The sequence below is a fragment of the Tamandua tetradactyla genome, chromosome 12, assembly GCF_023851605.1.
Source record: "Tamandua tetradactyla isolate mTamTet1 chromosome 12, mTamTet1.pri, whole genome shotgun sequence".
Taxonomy (NCBI): Eukaryota; Metazoa; Chordata; class Mammalia; order Pilosa; family Myrmecophagidae; genus Tamandua; species Tamandua tetradactyla.
In genome coordinates this window covers 68,656,707-68,676,629 of record NC_135338.1, presented here as the reverse complement: position 1 = coordinate 68,676,629, position 19,923 = coordinate 68,656,707, and the positions used below count along the sequence as shown (strand labels likewise).

At 37.5% G+C, this 19,923-nt stretch overlaps 1 protein-coding gene, 1 long non-coding RNA gene and 1 other non-coding gene across 5 annotated transcripts in view; 1 reads left to right on the top strand and 2 right to left on the bottom strand.

The window, feature by feature from the left end:
* LOC143652321 (uncharacterized) overlaps window positions 1–2,033 on the bottom strand; it is a 29,002-nt gene extending 26,969 nt beyond the window's left edge. For both annotated transcript variants that reach the window (XR_013160564.1, XR_013160563.1), the window contains exons 1-2: window positions 1,942–2,033; window positions 1,126–1,518 (exon numbers count right to left, since the gene is read on the bottom strand). This is a non-coding gene — a long non-coding RNA (uncharacterized LOC143652321). The remainder of the gene's footprint in view (window positions 1–1,125; window positions 1,519–1,941) is intronic.
* REC114 (REC114 meiotic recombination protein) overlaps window positions 864–19,923 on the top strand; it is a 210,371-nt gene continuing 191,311 nt past the window's right edge. Inside the window, exon 1 of one of the 2 annotated variants that reach the window (XM_077123848.1) lies at window positions 864–1,474. In XM_077123848.1, the coding sequence (XP_076979963.1) occupies window positions 1,028–1,474 (447 nt within the window). In that variant the 5' untranslated portion in view covers window positions 864–1,027. The remainder of the gene's footprint in view (window positions 1,475–19,923) is intronic. The other variant, XM_077123847.1, reaches the window with a different exon arrangement.
* On the bottom strand, window positions 3,829–3,935 carry LOC143652747 (U6 spliceosomal RNA). The gene has a single exon (XR_013160810.1). It is a non-coding gene; the product is annotated as a U6 spliceosomal RNA (small nuclear RNA).

Genomic DNA, 19,923 nt, shown 5'->3' with positions numbered 1-19,923 from the left:
GGTACTTAGTCACTTGTCTCAGCTCTTAAACTTTGCTACTCAGCTTACCCTCCACATGGAATACCAGTTTCTACCATCTTCCCTTGGGAAACTTTTTCTCATCCTTCAAGTATTAACTAAAATGCCACTCCCACTCCTGTTCATAAATTTTTTACTTCATCTGAACCTTTCCCATAGCATTAATTGTCAGGTATTAAGGGTAAATTTGCACCTCTCTTTGTTTTCCTAATTAGATTCTGATATCCTACAAGGAAAGATCATGCCTTACCCATTTCTATAACTTCTATGGTGACTTGCATAGTTGGTTGCACACTGTAGGTATTTGATATTTTGTAGGGTGAATAAATTACTATCTGTCCAACCACTGCTTAAGCATTTAATAGACTTTAATATGCATACTTTAAAAAATTGTTTGAATTTTACCTCTATTTTACGTGTTTGGTTAATATAGCCTCCACTCTCTGTATAAGTTGCTTCTAGCTTGGCATTTAGACCATATGAATACCTAAATTATTTGCAAGTAAGGAGAGCACATGGAAAGATTATGTAGTCTACAGTCTACTCTGGCTCTGTAAGCCTGAACAAATCGTTTCTACTTTCTGGACCGTATTTGGCCTTCATCTGCTCAAAGGGGGTATTAATCCGTGCTTTGCTTCATTTAACACAAGGTTGTTAGGAGGATAAAATAACAGATGTGAAAGTGCTTCGACCACTTTTAATCACTCGGAAATGTAGTTTAGGTGCGAAGGACGCCTTTAATTGTCGACAGCCCATCCCCCACCCATTTGCTCCTCTGAGGTATGCTGAGGGGCCAGAGCTTGAAAAGAAAGTGACTGCGTTTCTCAAATGAGAGGAGAAATAGGAGACAATGTCATCCGAGAAAGGCTGTTGTGAGAAAAGGAAATACACGTGCTCAGGCAGCCTCTAGAAATGACCGAGTAAACACGCGTAGAAGTTACAATAGTCAGTTTCAGAAATTTCTCAAGAGTCAGGGCTGCTGGCTGCCTGAGGGTAGGTGAGGGCCGGAATGCTGCTGAGGAAAGATCAACTACCATTTATAAACGTCACAACCACACTTCGACGTAGAAGTTACTCTCTCTACTTTGCCCACAGAGGACATCGTACCTCAAGCCAAACGAGGTTATCTATAGTAGCGCCTATTCCCAACAACCGGAAAGAAGGACCTGCCGGACTCTTCTGTGCCCCTCGATGGGATTCCACTTGTGGGGAAGGGCCTCGGGCCACTTGGCTTCCTGATTGGCTAGTTGCGTGGATTGGCAGGTCCCCACGGGCTGTGCGTGCCCGCGTAACAGACATGGCGGAGGTGGGAAAAGCGCAGGCAGGCCTCGGGCTTCCGGGAGGAGGTGCGGCGCAGTGGTCTCTGCAGCGTTATGGACGCTTCATGCCCTCGGGTGCCGGAGAGGTGCCGGTGCCTGGCCTGGAAGCTGGGACAGCTTCTTCCCCGACGTGGAAGGTGAGGGCCGCGGACGGGAATGGCTGCAAGACGCACATCGCGGCCTGGGAGGGAAGGGAAGACTGCAGTCAGCCACCAACAGGGCCCAGGTCCCAGATACAGTTTGCAGAAGAGGAGAGGACCCTGACGGACTGAGGGACCAACGGAAATGTTGAGTAATGTGCAGAATGACAGAGATGTCAAAGAAAAAAGACGGCACTGGACAGTATGAAACAGACAAGGATGACTGTTCCTAATTATCATGGCAGTAGAGGGAGTAGAAGTCAATTCCGATCAGGCAAAGGACAGCAAGCTTTTTAAGGGCTGGGAGTGGATGGGGTGGTGGAGGTTTGATCACTGGGATGGTTGACTGATTTACTGAAGTTGCAATTAAGACCACTTGGTTGGGAAAGTGTTCCTTTGTAGTAATTAGGCCACTTGGAATTTGTTAAGGGCCAGAAGTGAGGGAGCAGGAGATAAGGAACTACCTAGTTAGGAGCCTGTCATGGTGGATGGTGTGAGGCCCGAGTGAAAGGGAATTGAGGGGCCTGGAGTCAGGGAGAAGCCTGTTTAACGTTAGTCAGTAAGGCTTTAACTTAACTTTAAAGTGGTCAGACACTGAAGAGGCCTTGTGACTATGACATAGAAGCCAACGGGGGGACTGTAGGCCAGATTGATCAGCACAGGTTTTTCAATACTAACAGAGCTACAGTGTCACAAATGGAGGCACACTGGTTATCAGGGGCCACCTGGCACCTACCTGGACTGAGGTACTATTTCTTACTTAACAGAGACTCACTACCCATCCCCCACCCTCACCACTGAGGGTGAGGCATTAGCTGACTAATGCCTGATAATAAATGGAAGGGCAGAGTAAGTGACCCTGGGGAGGACCAACCATTATGGCTGAGAGTGCTGGAACTGCACTGCAGATTCCAAATCAAGGAGCCTGTCGGTGGGACAATACCAAGGAAAGGGCAGCAGGCTGGGTGAGGGTGGGCCAGAGGGTAGATTTGGCCCAATATGTGGAATGGTGTAACCATCCAGCTTATAAAAGTTCTTGTAAAAGTATTGTACAAATGAGAGGAAGTGTGATCGTCATTTTGCTTTTCTTTTCTTTCCCTCTCCTGTGTCCTGTATTTGAAGGGAAGAAGAAGAGGAAAGAGTGAGGTGGATGCTCATTTGCTGTTTGTTTTAGGTTAACATATGTTTGGAGGCATAGAGAGAATTCACTTTAGTTACAGAATCACTCGTACCCATGGTGAAGAGGAGGAAGGAAAAGCCTAAGATTGAGGCCTGGAAATTGAAAGGCTGATACTTCTTATAGAATTTACTACATGAAAATGAACTTAACCGTTTTCATACTTTTCACTTTCACAAACCTTTCCATCCATCCCCTAAGATCAGCAAATGAGTAACCTCAACCTACCTTATTGAAAAAATCGATTTGGGAGCACTTTTGTTTTCCCTTGCCAGTGCCTCAGAATATCTCATCTGTCTAGTTCAGCATATCTCAAAAGTGTTACTCTTAAAATGGTGTGGCTAAATTAGCTGTGGAAAAATGTTTAACAGGCTTTTATAATTTAAGATTATGCAGTCTTTACTATGCGAAGGTGCATTTTGAATCTCCAAAATAGGGGTGGAGGATATAATATTTCCCCACTCAGTTGACCATGTAACTCATTTATAAGGGAGCTGCTAATGTGTCTTGGAACATCATTTGAAAAACACTCCTCTTTCTTTTTTTTTTTTTGTCACCCAAGGATCCTTTACCAGTGTTATCTATTTTTAGTACCATTTTGTCCATATAACTTTTAAAACTTAATTTAAATAAATAATACATGAATATATTATCATTGTAAAGTTTTCTAATGATACAGAAGGATGGGGTGAAAAGTACAAGTTCCACTTCATCACAACCAAGTCCGACCCCAAGTGATATTTTTCTCTCCAGAGGTAACTCTGTAAGTAGTTAAATGCATACCTTTTCAATGCATTTACATAATATATGTAAATACAAGCAAAATTTTGTTTTATTGTTATATCTATTGCTCTGCAGCTTGCTTTTTCATTTATACATGTTTGGGAGCTATTTTCTACATAGATAATCAAGTTGTGGGTGAATAGGAATGGTTCTGTTTCATCCTTTTGAATCTATATGCCTTTTATTTCCTTTTCTTCCTGTATTGCACTATTCAAGATTTCCAGTGTGATGTTGAATAGGAGTGATGACAATAGACATCTTGCTTTTAGGGGGAAAGTACTTTCTTTCACCATGAAGTAAGATGTTAACTGAAGGTTTCTGTATATGTCCTTTATCAGGTTGAAGTTACCCTCTATTCTTAGTTTGCTGAGAGTTTTTTTTTCTCTCTTTTTTAAAATATGAAGGCTTCACGAATTTGCATGTCATCCTTGCACAGGGGCCATGCTGATCTTCTCTGTATCATTCCAATTTTAGTATATGTGCTGCCGAAGCAAGCATTGCTGAGAGTTTTTTGAAAGTTCGTGAATGAATATCGTATTTTGTCATCCATCAATAGGATCTCTTTTTTGGATTTAGGGCTACTGTTTATTTTTCTGTTTGTCCTTTTTGTTTTTTATTCTTCTTTTCCCTCTTCTTGCCTTTTTTGTATTATTTGAACGTTTTTGGTATTCCATTTTAATTTATCTACTGTAATTTTTTTTGGGGGGGTGGGGTGGGGGATGTATGGTGTGGGAATCAAATCCGGTCTCCTGCATAGAGGGCAGACATTCTACCACTGAACCACCTGTGCACTCGCTATGAATGTTTTAATACTTTATCTACATATGCATGTGCCTGTAAACAATATATGAGATTGTTTTACATATTTAAAAGTTTTGCTGTCATTTTTAATAGCTCTGTATGAATTGTTTTCAGGGTTGCTCTTGGATTGTAAAAATACCTATTTAGCTTTTACAGTTTCATTAGAATCAATATTTTCACATTTCAGTTGGAATGTACAAAACTTACCATCAATTTCTGTTACAATCCTCTCTTTATGCTATAGTTGTCTTATATATTAATTTCTATCCATTGAAACCCCCATCAAACATTGTTATGAATTTCGTTAACTATCAACTATGTTTTAAAGAACTAAAAAAGAAAAAAGGAATCTATTTTATTTACCCAGATATTTACCATTTAGATTGCTCTTTGTTTATTCCTGTTGTTCTAAGTTGTATGTTGGTGTCATCGCTGAAAAAGAATTTCTTTAGCAATTCTTTTATTTTAAACGTTTTTTGTTGTTAAATGTAAGATATATACAAAGAAAAGGAAAAAAAACAATGATTTTCAGATAACACTTGAATAGATACAGAACGGATTTCAGAATTTGTTATGGGTTACGATTCCATTATTTCAGATTTTTCCTTCTAGCTACTCCCAAACACTGGAGGCTGGAAAAAATATATATTTTTTCTTTTTTGTGTGTGAAAAATAACATATGTACAAAAAAGCAATACATTTCAAAGCACAGCACGATAATTAGTTGTAGAACAGATTTCAGAGTTTGGTATGGGTTACAATTCTACTATTTTAGGTTTTTACTTTGAGCTGCTCTGAGGTACTGGAGACTAACAGAAATGCCAATATAATGATTCAGCAATTATACTCATTGATTAAACCCTACCTTCTCTGTATAACTCCAACATCACCTTTGATCTTTCTCCCACTCTTTAGGAGTATTTGGGCTATGCCCATTCTAACTCTTTCATGTTGAAAGAGGTTGTTCATAATATGGGGTAGGGGAATGTAGTTGATGTTCGAGAGGCTGAACCCCTCTGCATTTCAGGACTTATCTGGTCCAGTGACCAACCTGGAGGTTGTAGGTTCCTGGAAAGTTACCTAGTGTATGGAACCTTTGTAGAATCTTATGTAATAGGTGTTATTTAGGATTGGCAGGATTGGTTTTGGTTAGTGTTTGGCAAGTTATGATAGGTAGCGCTGTCTAACTGTAGCTTGGGTAAGAGTAACCTCCAGTGTAGCCTCTCGACACTATTTGAACTCTCTCAGCCACTGATCCCTTATTTGTTCCACTTCTTTTTCCTCTTTTGGTCAGAATGGCATTGTTGATCCCATGGTGCCAGGGCCAAACTCATCCTAGGGAGTCGTCTCCCATGCCACCAGGGAGACTTTCACATCTGGATGTCATGTCCCATGTGGGGGAAGGGCAATGATTTCACTTGCAGAATTGGGCTTAGTAGCAATTCTTTTAGAGCAGACACTTTAAAAAAATGTTATGCTACTTCTTTCTGACCTTGATGGTTTCTGATGAGATGTCTATAGTCATTCAAATCATTGGTCACCTATGGTTGTTTTTCTCTGGCTACTTTCAAGATTTTTTTCTTAAGTTTGCAGTAGTTTCTAAATCAAATGCCTATTTTTTTGTGGATTTCTTTGTGCTTATTCTGTTTGGGGTTCACTCAGCTTCTTGAATCTGTAGGTTTAGTGTCAGATTTGGAAATGTTTAGCCATTAAGTTTTCAATTTTTTTTAGACTCATACTGTCTCTCTTTTCCTTTTGGGATTCTGATGACACCAATGCTAGACCTTTTGTTATTATTCGACAGGATCCTTAAGCATTTTTAAGATTGTTTTTTTAAAGGCTTTGTTCATATGTCCATGTTCTTGTCTTTTTTGTTGATTTTTAAATTTCTTTTTATCCTCTCCTTTTGGATGGGCCGTCATTTCCTGGTTCTTGTTTTGTCTTGTACTCTTTTCCTGTACACTGCACAAAAAATATTAAAATAGTTACTCCTGGATTTACCCCCTGGGATATTTGTTTCATGGTTTTGTAACCAGCTGGTGATAAGACAGAGATTTTCTTGAGCTTCTGCCCTCTTATCAGCAAGGTCTCCCAAGGTGAGTGGACCATGCAGGGTTTTCTCTGTCTTATTGTGCCTCTGTCTTGTCCTGGGCTTTTGCTTGTTAGTTGTTTTGGAGTTACCCTGTTTCCAGGAGTTTGGTTGTCACCTGTTTCCTAGAGAACAAAAGTCCCTCTCCCACATAGTTGAAGCTGGTAGGCTCTTGTTCCAGATAGTCTCCCTTTATAGTTTTTTATACTTCTTTGTTGTCTCAAGCTGTTTTTTGCCTGTAAGGCAAATTATGGGAGGAGGGGCACAGTGGAGAGGACTTTGCCAAATCATTCTTTTCCTCTTAACACAGGACCACAGACCCACAAAGGCTGGTAGATTTGCTTCAAAGGATTTGTCCTTGTGTTTCTGGAAAATTTCACTCAGCATCATGTCTTTAAGGTTCATCCACGTTGTTACATGCTTCATGACTTTATTCTGTCTTATAGCTGTGTAATATTCCGTTGTATGTATACACCACAGTTTTAGCCAGTCATTCGTTGATAGACGTTTGGGCAGTTTCAGTCTCTTGGCAATTGTGATCAGTGCTGCTCTAAACATTGTTGTGCAAATGTCTGTTTGTGTCCTTGCCTTCAGTTCCTCTGAATATGTACCTAGTAATAGGATTGTTGGATCATATGGCAATTCTATACTTAGCTTATTGAGGAATCACCAAACTACCTTCCAGAGTGGTTGCATGATTCTACATTCCCACAAACAGTGAATAAGCATGCTTCTTTTTCCATTTCCTCTCCATGCTTGTTGTTTTTTGTTTGTTTGTTTGTTTTGAAAATGGCCATTCTAGTGGGTGTGCAATGATATCTCGTTGTGGTTTTGATTTGCATTTCCCGAATAGCCAGTGAAGTTGAGCATCTTTTCATGTACCTTATAGTCATTTGTATTTCCTCTTCTGAAAAATGTGTCCATATCTTTTGCTCATTTTTAATGTAGTTGTTTGTCATTTTTGTTGTTGAGTTATAGAATCTCTTTACATATTCTGGATATTAACCCCTTATCTGATATATATATAGTTTCCAAATACTGTCTGCTGTTGCGTAATCTGCCTTTTTACTGTCCTGATAAAGTTCTTTAATAGACAAAAATGATTAATTTGTAGCGATCCCATTTATCTATTTCTCTATTTCTTTTTTCATTGCTTGTGCTACGGGTGTAAAGTCTAGGAAACTGTCTACTGTCACAAGATTTATAAGCTATTTCCCCACATTTTCTTCTAAAAGTTTTATGGTATTAGCTCTAATGTTTAGGTCTTTGGTCCATTTTGAGTTAATTTTTGTATAGAGTGTGAGATATGGGTCCCCTTTCATTATTTGCATATGGATATTCAGTTCTCCAAACACCATATGTCGAAGAGGCTGCTCAGGTTGGCTTGATCACCTTTTCGAAGATTGGTAGTCTGTAGATGAAAGGTTCTATTTCTGAACACTCAGTTTGATTCCATTGGTTAGTATATCTGTTTTTATGCCAGTACCATAATGTTTGGACCACTGTAGCTTTGTAATACGCTTTAAAGTCAGGTACTGTGAGACCTCCCACTTCGTTTTTTTTTTTTCTCAAAATATTTTTAGCTATTTGTGGCACTCTGCCATTCCAAATAAATTTGGTTATTGGTTTTTCTATTTCTAGAAGGTAAGTTGCTAGAATTTTTTTTAATTGTTGGAATTTTAATTGGTATTACATTGAATCTATAAATCAAGTTGAATAGAATTGACATCTTAGCTATATTTAGTCTTCAATCCGTGAACACCATATGCCCTTCCATTTATTCAGGTCTTCCATTATTTCTTTTAACAATTTCCTGTAGTTTTCTGTGTACAGGTCTTTGTTGTCCTTGGTTAAATTTATTCCTAAATATTTTATCTTTTGGTTGCTTTCATAAGTGGGTTTTTTCTTGATTCCCTCCTCAGATTGCTCATTACTAGTGTATAGAAATACTACTGATTTTTGGGTGTTGATCTTGTACCCTGCCACTTTGCTGAACTCATTTATTAGCTCTAGTAGTTTTGCGGTAGATTTTTTCAAGATTTTCTACATATAGTATCATGTCATCTGCAAACATGAGAGTTTTACTTCTTCCTTTCCAATTTGGGTGCCTTTTATTTCTTTTTCTTGTCTAATTGCTATAGTTATAGTTACCAACACAGTGTTATATAGCAGTGGTGACAGTGAGCATCCTTCTCTTGTTTCTGTTCTTAGAGGGAGAGTTTTCATTCTTTCTCCATTGAAGATGATGTTAGCTGTGGGTTTTTCATATATTCCCTTTATCATGCTGATGAAATTCCTTTCTGTTCTTGTCCTTTGAAGTGTTATCAATGGAGGATGTTGAATTTTGTCAAATGCCTTTTCTGCATCAATTGAGATGATCGGTTGTTTATCCAATTTGATTTATTACATTACATTAATTTGATTTGATTTATTGATTACATTACATTAATTGATTTTTGTGTGTTGAACCAGCCTTGCATACCTGGAATAAATCCCACTTTCTCATGGTGTATAATTCTTTTAATGTGCTGCTGGATTCAATTTGTAAGTATTTTGTTGAGGATTTTTGCATCTATAGTCATTAGAAAGCTTGGTGTGTAATTTTCTTTTCTTGTAGTATCTTTGTCTGGCTTTGGTATTAGGGTGATGTTGGTTTCATAGAATGATTTGGGTAGCTTTCCCTCCTTCTCAGTTTTTTTTAAGAGTTGAAACAGGATTGGTAGTAATACTTTCTTGAGTGCTTGATAGAATTCAAATGTGAAGCCATTTGTTCCTGGGCTTTTCTTCTGGGGGAGTTTCCTGATGACTGATTCAATTTCTTTACCTGTGATTGGTTTGTTGGGATTGTCTCTTTCTTCTTGAGTCAGTGTTGGTTGTTCATGCTTTTAAGTTGTCTATTTCATCTGTGTTGTCTACTTTATTAGCATATGGTTGCTCATAGTATCTTCTTGTTATCTTCTTTATTTCACTCTGGCTTGGTGCGTAAATATTGATGGTTGTTCTAACTCAACCTATCTGTATAGCTCTTTTAAACAGTTGAAACACAGGGAGCCCAGAATAAGAAATAGGTATAGATTATTGTAATGCCTGAATATATCCTAGAGTATATTAAGCAGGTAATCAAAAATTATTGGCAAAATCCCTTGAGGGATGGGAGCAATAATATGGAACTATTAAACCTTATCATCAGGGAATCCCCTGATACTGTGTCAAACTTTTAGGGATACCCAAATCAATAGTCTGTGCCCTTGATCCTGAGACTTAATCTTGTGAAGCTTATGTAGGTAGCAGAGAAGCTTAGCCTATCTGTAGTATGCCTAGGAGTTACTTCTGGAGGACCTCTTTTGTTGCTCAGATGTGGCCTCACTTTCTCTAAGCCCAACTCTGCAAGTGAAATCATTGCCCTCCCCCCTACATGGGACATGTCATCCAGGGGTGAAAATCTCCCTGGCAATGTGGGAGATGACTCCCAGGGATGAATCTGACCCTGGTACTGTGGATCAACAATTCCATCCTGACCAAAAGGGGGAATAGAAGTGTAACTAATAAAGTATTAGTGACAGAGAGAGTTCAAATAGAATTGAGAGGCTACTCTGGAGGTTGCTCTTATGCAAGCTTCAGTTAGACCTTGCTACCTATCATAACCTGCCAACACCCATCCAGGACCATTCCAGCCAATCCTAAAGAATACCTAGGGCAATATATAAAATTCCACAAGGGTTCCATGCACTAGAGTAACTTTCCAGAAACCTACAACCTCCAGAGGGGTCCCTGGTCTAGATAAGTCCTGAAACCTAGAGGATCCAGCCTCTTCAGAACATCAGATAGTTCCATTTCCCTATCCCATATTAGTGACAGACCCTTCCAATGTGAAAAATTTAGAATGGCCATAGCCCAAACACCCCTGAAGAGAGGGATGAAAAGATCAAAGGTGATGGTGGAGTTATACAGTGAAGATAGGATTTAACAAATGAATATGAATGCTGAATCATTAAATTGATATCTCATTTAGTCTTCATTATCTTGGAGCAGCTAGAAGTAAAAACCTAAAAGTGTAGAATGTAACCCATGTCAAACTCTGGAATATGTTCTACAACTAATTGTGGTGCTGTACTTGAAAATTTATTGCTTTTTTGTATATATGTTAGTTCTCATCAAAAAAAGAAGAAAAAAAGTCAATTATGATAAAAAAATTATTTAAGCCTTCTAGTCTCCTATATTCTGGAGCAGCTAGAAGGAAAAATCTAAGAGGATTGTATGGTAGCCCATGACAAACTCTGAAATTTGTCCTGTAACTACTTGTTGAAGAGTGCTTTGAAAACTATTGCTTTTTTATTTCTTTGCCTTGTATATATGTTATACTGTACAATAAAAAAGTTAAAAAAAAAAAACCATGAGGAAAGAGAATCACCCCCACAGATTGCTTATTAATTACAAAGGGGAAAAGATCTCTTTATAATGGAGAATCTGGCAAATCCACCTGTGCTGATTTAAAAGGATGTGTGCCCCCTAGAAAAGCCATGTTTTAATCAAAATCCCATTTCATAAAGATAGAATAATCCCTATTCAATACTGTATGTTTGAAACTGTAATCAGATCATCTCCCTGGATTATGTGATTTAGTCATGAGTGGTTGTTAAACTGGATTAGGTGACGACATGTCTCCACCCATTTGGGTGGGTATTGATTGGTTTATTGGAGTCCTATAAAAGAGGAAACGTTTTGGAGAATGGGAGATTCAGAGAGAGCAGAGAAGAATGACATAGCCATGAGAGCTGAGGGTCCACGATCCAGGGACCTTTGGAGATGAAGAAGGAAAATGCCTCCCTAGAAGCTTCATGAAGCCAGAAGCCAGGAGAGAAAGCAGCAGATGATGTCTTGCTTATCATGTGCCCTTCCAGCTGAGAGAGAAACTTTTACTGTGTTCACCATGTGCCCTTTCACTTGAGAAACTTCGTTGGCCTTCTTGAACCAAGGTATCTTTCCCTGGATGCCTTTGATTGGACATTTCTATAGACTTGTTTTCTTGGGACATTTTCTCGGCCTTAGAACTGTAACCTAGCAACTTATTAAATTCCCCCTTTTTAAAAGCCATCCCGTCTCTGGTATATTGCATTCTGGCAGCTAGCAAACTAGAACACCACCTCAACCAAGTGATCAAGCTTAATACCGTCAGTAATGGAACAAACTGACATCATGTGCCTTCTAATATAAAATACATATCACTTCTGTTTTAACCTTGCAAAAAGTGACTGACCTGAACCTAATAATGAAGAGACAATTAGACATATACAGACTGAATAATATGCTGCAAAGCTATTGGCCTGTACTTTTAAAAAATGTAAATGTCATAGAAATATCTTTAAGTTTCAGGAAGAGCTAGATTAAAGAAGACTAAGGTTATATGACAGCTTAATGCGGTATATCATCCTTCATTGCATTGTAAATCAGATAAAAAGGGAAGCAAAAATTGGCAAAACACTGAGACAATTGACAAAAATTGAATATGGATTGTATATTGGATAATAGTATTATATCAATGTTAAATGTACTGAGTGTTATATTTATATTGCTTATGTAAGAGAATGGTGGTTTTTTTTGCTAGCTGGTACAAGCTTAATAGAAATGTCATGATGTCAACAAAGGAAACATGGTAGATTCTTGTTATTGATGGCAGTCATGTTCTATGAAGTTGCCATAAACACGGAATTAGTAAATACTGAACAATTGCTCCTAGAGGAAATATGAGGTTAGGTTCCTGTGAAACTTTTGTTGACAATATATTTGTCAACCGATCAATACTTAACGTTGTTTTATGGATATTTCCATTTAAAGACACTGTATTTAACATATATTGTTGATTCGTTAACATTACATCATAGCCAACAACACAATAACTTATGCCTGAACAAAGCTTATCTAATATACATGTTTTCTTTATAAGACACATCACAGTCTTCTTGTACATCTATAAGTATACATAAAGAAAGAGAAAGCGTATGCTAAAAGATGCTAGCAATTGGTAAATTAAGTGAAATGCATATGGGCAGTAATTGTGCTATTCTGGTAAATATTCTGTAGGTTTTAAACTTTTCACAATAAAAGTAAGGAGGTAAAGATACATTTAAAAAGCAATAAGAAGATGCCTAGTAGGAAATGTAACAAAAATTCATGACCATTATGGAGAAAATTATATAATCTTATTAAAAGACATTTAAAAAGGAAAATAATTGATGATTGTTAGGTTTTCTTGATGAATTGTTCCTTTTATTAATACATAGCGTTCTTTGTCTCTTTTGTTTTGCATTTGAAGTCTAATTTGTCAGATGTCAGAATAGTGACTCCTCCTCTTTTCTGGTTGTTGTTTGTGAGAAATATCTTTTCCCAACCTTTCACTTTCAATCAGTTTTTGTCTTTGGTTCTAAGGTGAATCTCTTGTAGATAGCATCTAGATTGGTCCTGTTTTTAAATCCATTCTGCCAGTCTATGTCTTTTGATTGGGAAGTTTCATCCATTAACACTTAATGATAATGCTGTAAAAGCAGTACTTTCTTCTGTCCTTTTGTCTTTTGGATTTAATATGTCACGTCTTACTCTTTATCTCATTTTACCCTAGCTGATAGTCTTCATTTCTACATCTTCTCCAGATCTCTCTCTCTCCTGTCTTTTCCTATCTGCTTCTAGTGTTCACTTTAGTATTTCAATAGAGCTGGTCTCTTATTCACAAATTTTCTCAGTGACTGCTTGTCTGAAAATATTTTAAGCTGTTTCTCATTTCTGAAGGACAATTTTTCTGGGCATAGAATTTTTGGTTGGCAGTTTTTCTTTTTCAGAATCTTAAATATATCATACCACTGTCTTCTTGCCTCCAGGTTTCTCCTGAGAAATCCACACATAGTCTTTTCGAGCTTCCCTTATATGTGATGGATTGCTTTTCTCTTGCTACATTTAGAATTCTCTCTTTGTCTTTGATATTTGACAATCAGATTAGAAAGGGTCTTGGAGTGGATCTACTCATGTCTATTCTGTTTAGGGGTATGCTGTGCTTTTTGGATCTGTAAGTTTATGTCTTTCATAAGAAAGGGGAAATTTTCAGTGAATATTTCCTCCATTAGTCTTTCTTTCCCCTTTCCCTTCTCTTCTCTTTCTGGGACACCCATAATACATATATTCATGCACTTCATTTTGTCATTCAGTTCCCTAAGAACTTGCTCATATTTTTCCATTCTTTTCCCTGTATTTTCTTTTGTATGTTGGATTTCAGGTATCCTGTCCCCACATTCACTAATCCTTTCTTCTGCCTCTTAAAATCTGCTGCTTTAAGTCCCATTGTCCTTTTATCTCTTCTGTTGTTGCCTTTCATTCCCATAAGTTTCATTCTGCCATTTTTTTTCAAAACTTTTGAGTTCTTCTTTATGTTCACCCAATGTCTTCTTTATATCCATCTTCTCTTTTGCCATATCTTCCCTCTACTCATTCATTTGATTTTTGATGTAATTTTGCATGTCTATTCAAACAGCCTTAATTAATTGTCTCAACTCCTGTATCTCGTTTGAAATGTTAGTTTGTTCTTTTTAGTGGGCCATAGCTTTGATTTTCCTAGTATAACTTGTTAGTTTTTGCTGGTGCCTAGGCATTTGATTTCCTTAATTAGTTTATTTTGGAAGTCATTTTCAATCTTTTATTTAGGGTTTTCTTATTGGTTGGGTTTGTTCTTTATCTGTTCCTTGGCATTCAGTTCAACTTATTCTAGACCTGTAGCATAGCTTCTATTTAACTGATAAGGATTTTTCAGCTCTTGTTTTTCTGGTTTTTGCTCTGCCTATATGGAACCTTTTGTTGAGAAGGCTCTCCTCAGATATGATCGACCCATGTCAGATTTTCCCAGACCAGACAGGCCCAGGTCTCAGGAGGAGGATATAATCAGTATCAAGTTTCCCTGAAGGTGAGACCCAGCAGTTTGTCCCTTTCCCATGAAACCTCTATGCTCTGTGTTTTTCCTATCCTGTCCAGCAGGTGGTGCTTGTCAGCCTGCAGGTTCCCACCAGCATAAAATGGTATGGTGCCTTTAATTCTCAGCAGTCTCTCCCTGCCAGGGATTGTGTAGTCAGAGCCTGACGTAGAAGGTGGGCTTCTGCTTTCCAGCCCCTGGGGCCTGAATTCTTTGAAGGAGGGTTGCCACTTGAGCTGGGCCCTGCCCTCCTTTTCTTGGAGAAGATATACTGTTTAGGGAGTTATCTCCCCCACTTTACTCATTAGTTTATCTCTCAGACCTATCTTAAATCAGCCCTTACCTGGGTCCCACTGATAATTGAGAAAGCCTAGGGCTTTCTGTAATGAGCAACTTGGAATAGTTTGAAGTAAAATAAATGAAGTAAAAGAATAAAAGAAATCCCTTTTCAGAGACAGTCCCCACCCCCCAAGATTCCAATACTCTGAGCTCAGCTGACTCCACAGTCCTCTCTTGATTCTATTTTATTCAATTTGACTTCTTTTTTTTTTTCTTCAACCCTGCCTCCTCTTTGCTGGCATTAAAACTGCAATTGGAGCTATTTTCCCTTGCTCCCAGAGGAAACTATAGGGTTTCCTATAAACTATAAAGATATGTTCTTTAGGGAATTATCCCCTTTCACCTTACTAGTTATTTTGTATCTCAGACATATCTTGATTCTGCCCTTGCTTGGGGAAGTGCTGAAGCCCAAGAATTCCTGCAGTTCTATCTAATTAGCTATTATAGGTTAAAAGAGAAAGTGAGAAAGGCTTGTTTTCAGCCATCCAAATTTGTTAATTAATGCCACAGTTGGAGCTTGGTTGAGTTATCTTTCTTGCTCCTGGTAGAGTCTACTTGTTTTTCCCTTGGGAAACCAGCAGGTTGTGCCCATGGGGGAGGGGCAAGGCCTCTGTGGCTTGGGAGACTTATATTTCTGTGTGGGATCTTGGCATTTCCACCTGTTCCAGACTGGTGTACGATGTATGTCTGGTCACTGAAGTCTCCCATACAATTCCTACTTATTTACTAGCTGACCCAGAGAATGAACTGATTTTTTGTTTTTGATTCCTCACTATCACTGGTTGGTTAAATTATTTTTCATTTAGTCTCTTATTAAATTCTTTATGTGAATTACTACCCCTACTACTCCTACTGTCATGTCCTGTCCTCGGGCCTTTATCACCTCATTCATTTTTTTAATTGACATGGTGTTTTTGCTTCATTAGTTTGTCTTTTGTTGTCCCTTCTTTCTCTACCCACGCACATCTGTTTCGTACACTTTTTCAAAAATTTATTTTTATTTTTTATTAGAGAAGCTTTGTGGAAAAATCATGCATAAAATACACTTCCCATACACCACCTGTTCCATACACTCTTGAGAAGAATACAAGAAGTATAAAATATTCTGCCTTTGAAAAAATAACATATAAAAATATACATAGTCATATAAGATGTGACAGAACCCATGAAATTCTCAAACTAATTGTGCAGGGGAATAGTAAACATTCATCTGTTGAACAAATTTTTATTGAGCATCTCTTATGTTCTAGGTCCTATTCACAGTGTTAGGAATATACCAATGAGTAAAATACAAACTTTCCCTACCCTCCTTTATATTTGTAGTCTGATAGAGGGCATAGTATTTATCTAAATAATTATATAGTTATGTAACCAAGTTCTACAATGCTTATGTGGAAAGGAGTCATTGTATGATCCATATCCAAGATGTTAAGATGTAGGCAGTTAAATACTCACACAGAAGGAAGGACTAAATTTGAATCCTAACTTTGTCCCTGAATTAACCTCTCTGTGCTTTATTTACTTTATCTTAAAATGCAGATAATAGCAGCTACTTCATAGAGATTTTTAAGCATTGAATAAATTAATATACATATAAATCACCTAAAATAGTGCCTGGTATGTATTAAGTTATGTAAGAATTTACTGTTATTGCTTTTTGTTCTGGTGGTGTGTTTTAACCACCATAGGTTGCCAATGTCAATTCCCTTTGGTCTGGTTTTACTATTGGATGTGGACTCTATAGTTCTGGATTATGCTTGTGTGTGTGTGTGTATATGTGTGGCAGCAGTAGGTGGGAGAAGAATAAAATAAAGAGACCTGTGTCCCAGGTCAAGGACAGCATGCATAAAGACCCCATTCCTGTTAAAACCTTGGCATGTGTAATGTACAGAGAGAAAGCAGTAAAACTGATGCACAGAGAAAGGGGGGGTCGGAAGCATCAGATGAGGCTGTCTGGAGAAGTAGGCAGGTGCCTTTTGAACATTGTCAGAAAACCAATCCAAAGTCACTAAAGAGTTTTAAGTAAGGCATTTTCATCTTTAAAAGATCCAGCTGCAATGTGGAAATGAAATTGGAAGAAAATATGATTGGACTCAGGAAGCTCACTTAGCACCCCTTTGCAAGAAATGATGTTAGTTTAGACCAGGAGGAGGCCAGTAGAGATTGAGAATTGGGCATATTGCAGCTATATTTTGGAGGCCAAACTGATTGGACTTCGTAATTGATTGGATATGAATGGCAACTGATTGGATATGAGTGGTGAGATGAAAGGACTTCAGGAACAACTAGGTAGGTGATGGGGGATGAGGAACTCTGGAAGAGGATCATGGGGGGAAGATCAAGACTTCAGTTTTTAATATATTGAGTTCAGTATGTATATGAAACATCCATGTACAGACATTTAATAGATAGTTGTGCATGTTGGTCTGGACTCAGGAGAAAGATCTGGACTGGAGATGTAAATGTGTAAGTCATCAGTATGAAGGTGATGTTTGTAGTCTTGGGATTAGATAAGATTCCAGAACCAAGCCCCAAGGAGGTCCACCATTTGTAGGTCAGGTAGAGGGGACAGAGTCCCCAAAGAAGACTGATAAGGGACAGAGTATTGGGTGATACCCAGAGAAAGCAGGCCCCTCAAATCTAGAGTTATTTCAAGAGGGAGAGAACGATCAACTTTGAATGATGCTGTACAGTTGAGGAAGAATGTTGAGAAGTGTCCATTGGATTTAGCAACCAAAGGTCCTATGGTCTTTACTGAGAGAAGTTTCTTGGAGCAAGATGGGTGGAAGCCTGACAGTTGTAGCTGAAGAGTGACTGGTAGGTGAGGAAGTGAAGCAAGTGTGCATAGACACTTCTAGAGGCTTGACTGTGAGTGTGGGTAGAGAGAGGACATATTAAATTTTAGCCAAATTCTAGAATGCTGAAGCTAGGGATACTCTTCAAACTTTGAAATCGGTAAATTTAGGACCATAAAAAGGGCATTAAATATACAGTTGTACACTTGTGGAACCCCTTATCCTAAGAAATTATATAGGCTGAAAATGCAAATGAGGTGAAAAAAGAATTAAATCAAGGATGACTCATTTATAATAGGATATTATAAAAAGCTGGGGATGTTTGCACACATTTAATTTTGAGACTGTCCCAACAGATTCCCTGATAACTTTCTCTTAACACCGTTAAACTCTTCTTCTAAGGTGTCTGTGTTGGGTGTGTTGGTTTGCAGTCAGGTAACTTAGATTCTTATCCTGCAACCCAGAGGTCATGAACATTTTACTGTTCTGAAGAGTTGATTGTTACTGCGTTATTTTCCTTATCTTTGCAAAGCTCTTCATAATTGCTTATAAGGAAAAGCATTTTCAAAAGTTTTCAAATGTTTGGCATAAAGCAGCAGCTACAGTGATAAAGAGACAAGATTGGATTTTGCAATGCTTTTGGAAACTGAACATTTGTACCTTCCTTTGAGTCTGTGCCAAACCTTCCTACCTGCTGTGATTAGTTTTAGCCCAGGTTTGTCTTTTTTTTTGAAAGCAAAACAAAACAAAAAACAAAAAAACCGAGAAACAAAATTTGTTCTATTTTATGGGCACTGTGACGTTGTGTAATGATAATAATAAAAAAAGTGAGCCATCAAAAGAGTCATATTTTCTAAGTCCCAGGTGAATTTTTTATTTAAAAAATACGTGGTACCTGTGGAAGAAAATATATGTTAGGTAAAGCCTAAAAAAGTACTGTGTAGGCAAGAGTCATCCTGGTGGCTTTTTTTTCACCTCTGGGAAAATTCCGAGTTCAACCTTCATTGAACCTGTTGTTGTTTTCCCCACAAATTATGGGGAGAATCTGTTCTTTTGGTAGCATTCTATATAGTTGTGTAATTACAGAAAAGATGTTCATCACTTGGCCACTTGTTAAGGTGAAATGTCAACTCAAGAAAAAATGTATAGTATGAGACTTCTCAGACTTGATGTTTTAGCTGTGTGGTAAGTTCAAGTCTGAGACAGAAAAATTATTATATAGAGACTAATATATATATTGATTCATTTCTCTGAATTGAATTATTCTTATTGCATGTCACTATCTGCAGGAAAATTAACTATAATTTGAAAGAAAATAAACTTTGTAATACTAAACAAAATGTGCAAAAAATAGTTTATGCTACTTAAACCTTAATATGTATTGAAATAACCTGGAGATTTTGTTATGAATACAAATTCTGACTTGGTAGGTCTGGTATGAGGAATGAGATTTTGTATACAAGCTCCCTCTCAGGTGATACTGATGCTACTGGTCTGAGAACCAGACTTTAAGAGGCAAAGATTTAGAAGACCTTGAATGAAACAGGCAGACATGTAGTATTAATAAGGTGAATTTACAGAGCTAGAGGGTAAAGCAATCAGATTCATAATGAATATGCCTATGTTTTAGTAACAGGGTTAATATTTAAACCATCTGTCATCATTTAAGTGGAATGAGGCAATGAAATACAAACTTTAACTCAGTTTTAATTCCTTACATCTGATAGCCCAACCTTTCAGAAAAGATTGTCATAATAACAGATTGATCCATTTTATGTCAATATAATTTAGTCTCCTGGTTTGAGAAAGGTGATGTTAATTGCAGGTTGCTTTTAAAGTTTTAGCATGTTTTTCATTTTTCAGATTACAAGGATTTTCCAGACATACCTTATTTGTTTGAGTCTGACAACTTTTTAGATTATTTTTTCCTTTCAAAGGGATAAAAAAGCCACCCTTTAATTTTTATAGGAGGAACTGAAAATAATTGTCTTACTTAGAAAATAAGAAATAGAATATGAAGTTCGTACTTGAAATGAACTTTTAGACATTGATTCAATGTATGATATGCTTTGAATCTTTTTACATCGTCCTTTTTTCCTTTGTGTTTCTGATGCCTATATAGTACCTAGCATGTGACAAGTGCTCAGTAAATGTTTGGCTGAATTTGTATAAGTTTTATAAACTTTTATTATGATAATGTGATAATTATGAAATTATAGCTACTATATATTAAGCATTTTTTTTTTATAATTCTTATAGCAGCCCTATGGAGCAAATATTATGATGCCCATTTTGTAGATAAGTGAACTGAAATTCAGGAAGTGGCTTGCCCAGGCACAGAGGTAATAAGTTGTAGAGAAAGAATTTAGACACTGGTTTCCAGTCTCTAAAGCTTGCACTTTTAACTACTTTGCTCTTTGTTTTGGGAGTGTTATTATCTCATATGGGAATAGCACTTAATTTATATGGATGAGGAATTTTGAGATTACGTGCAGGGCGAAAATGATAGTA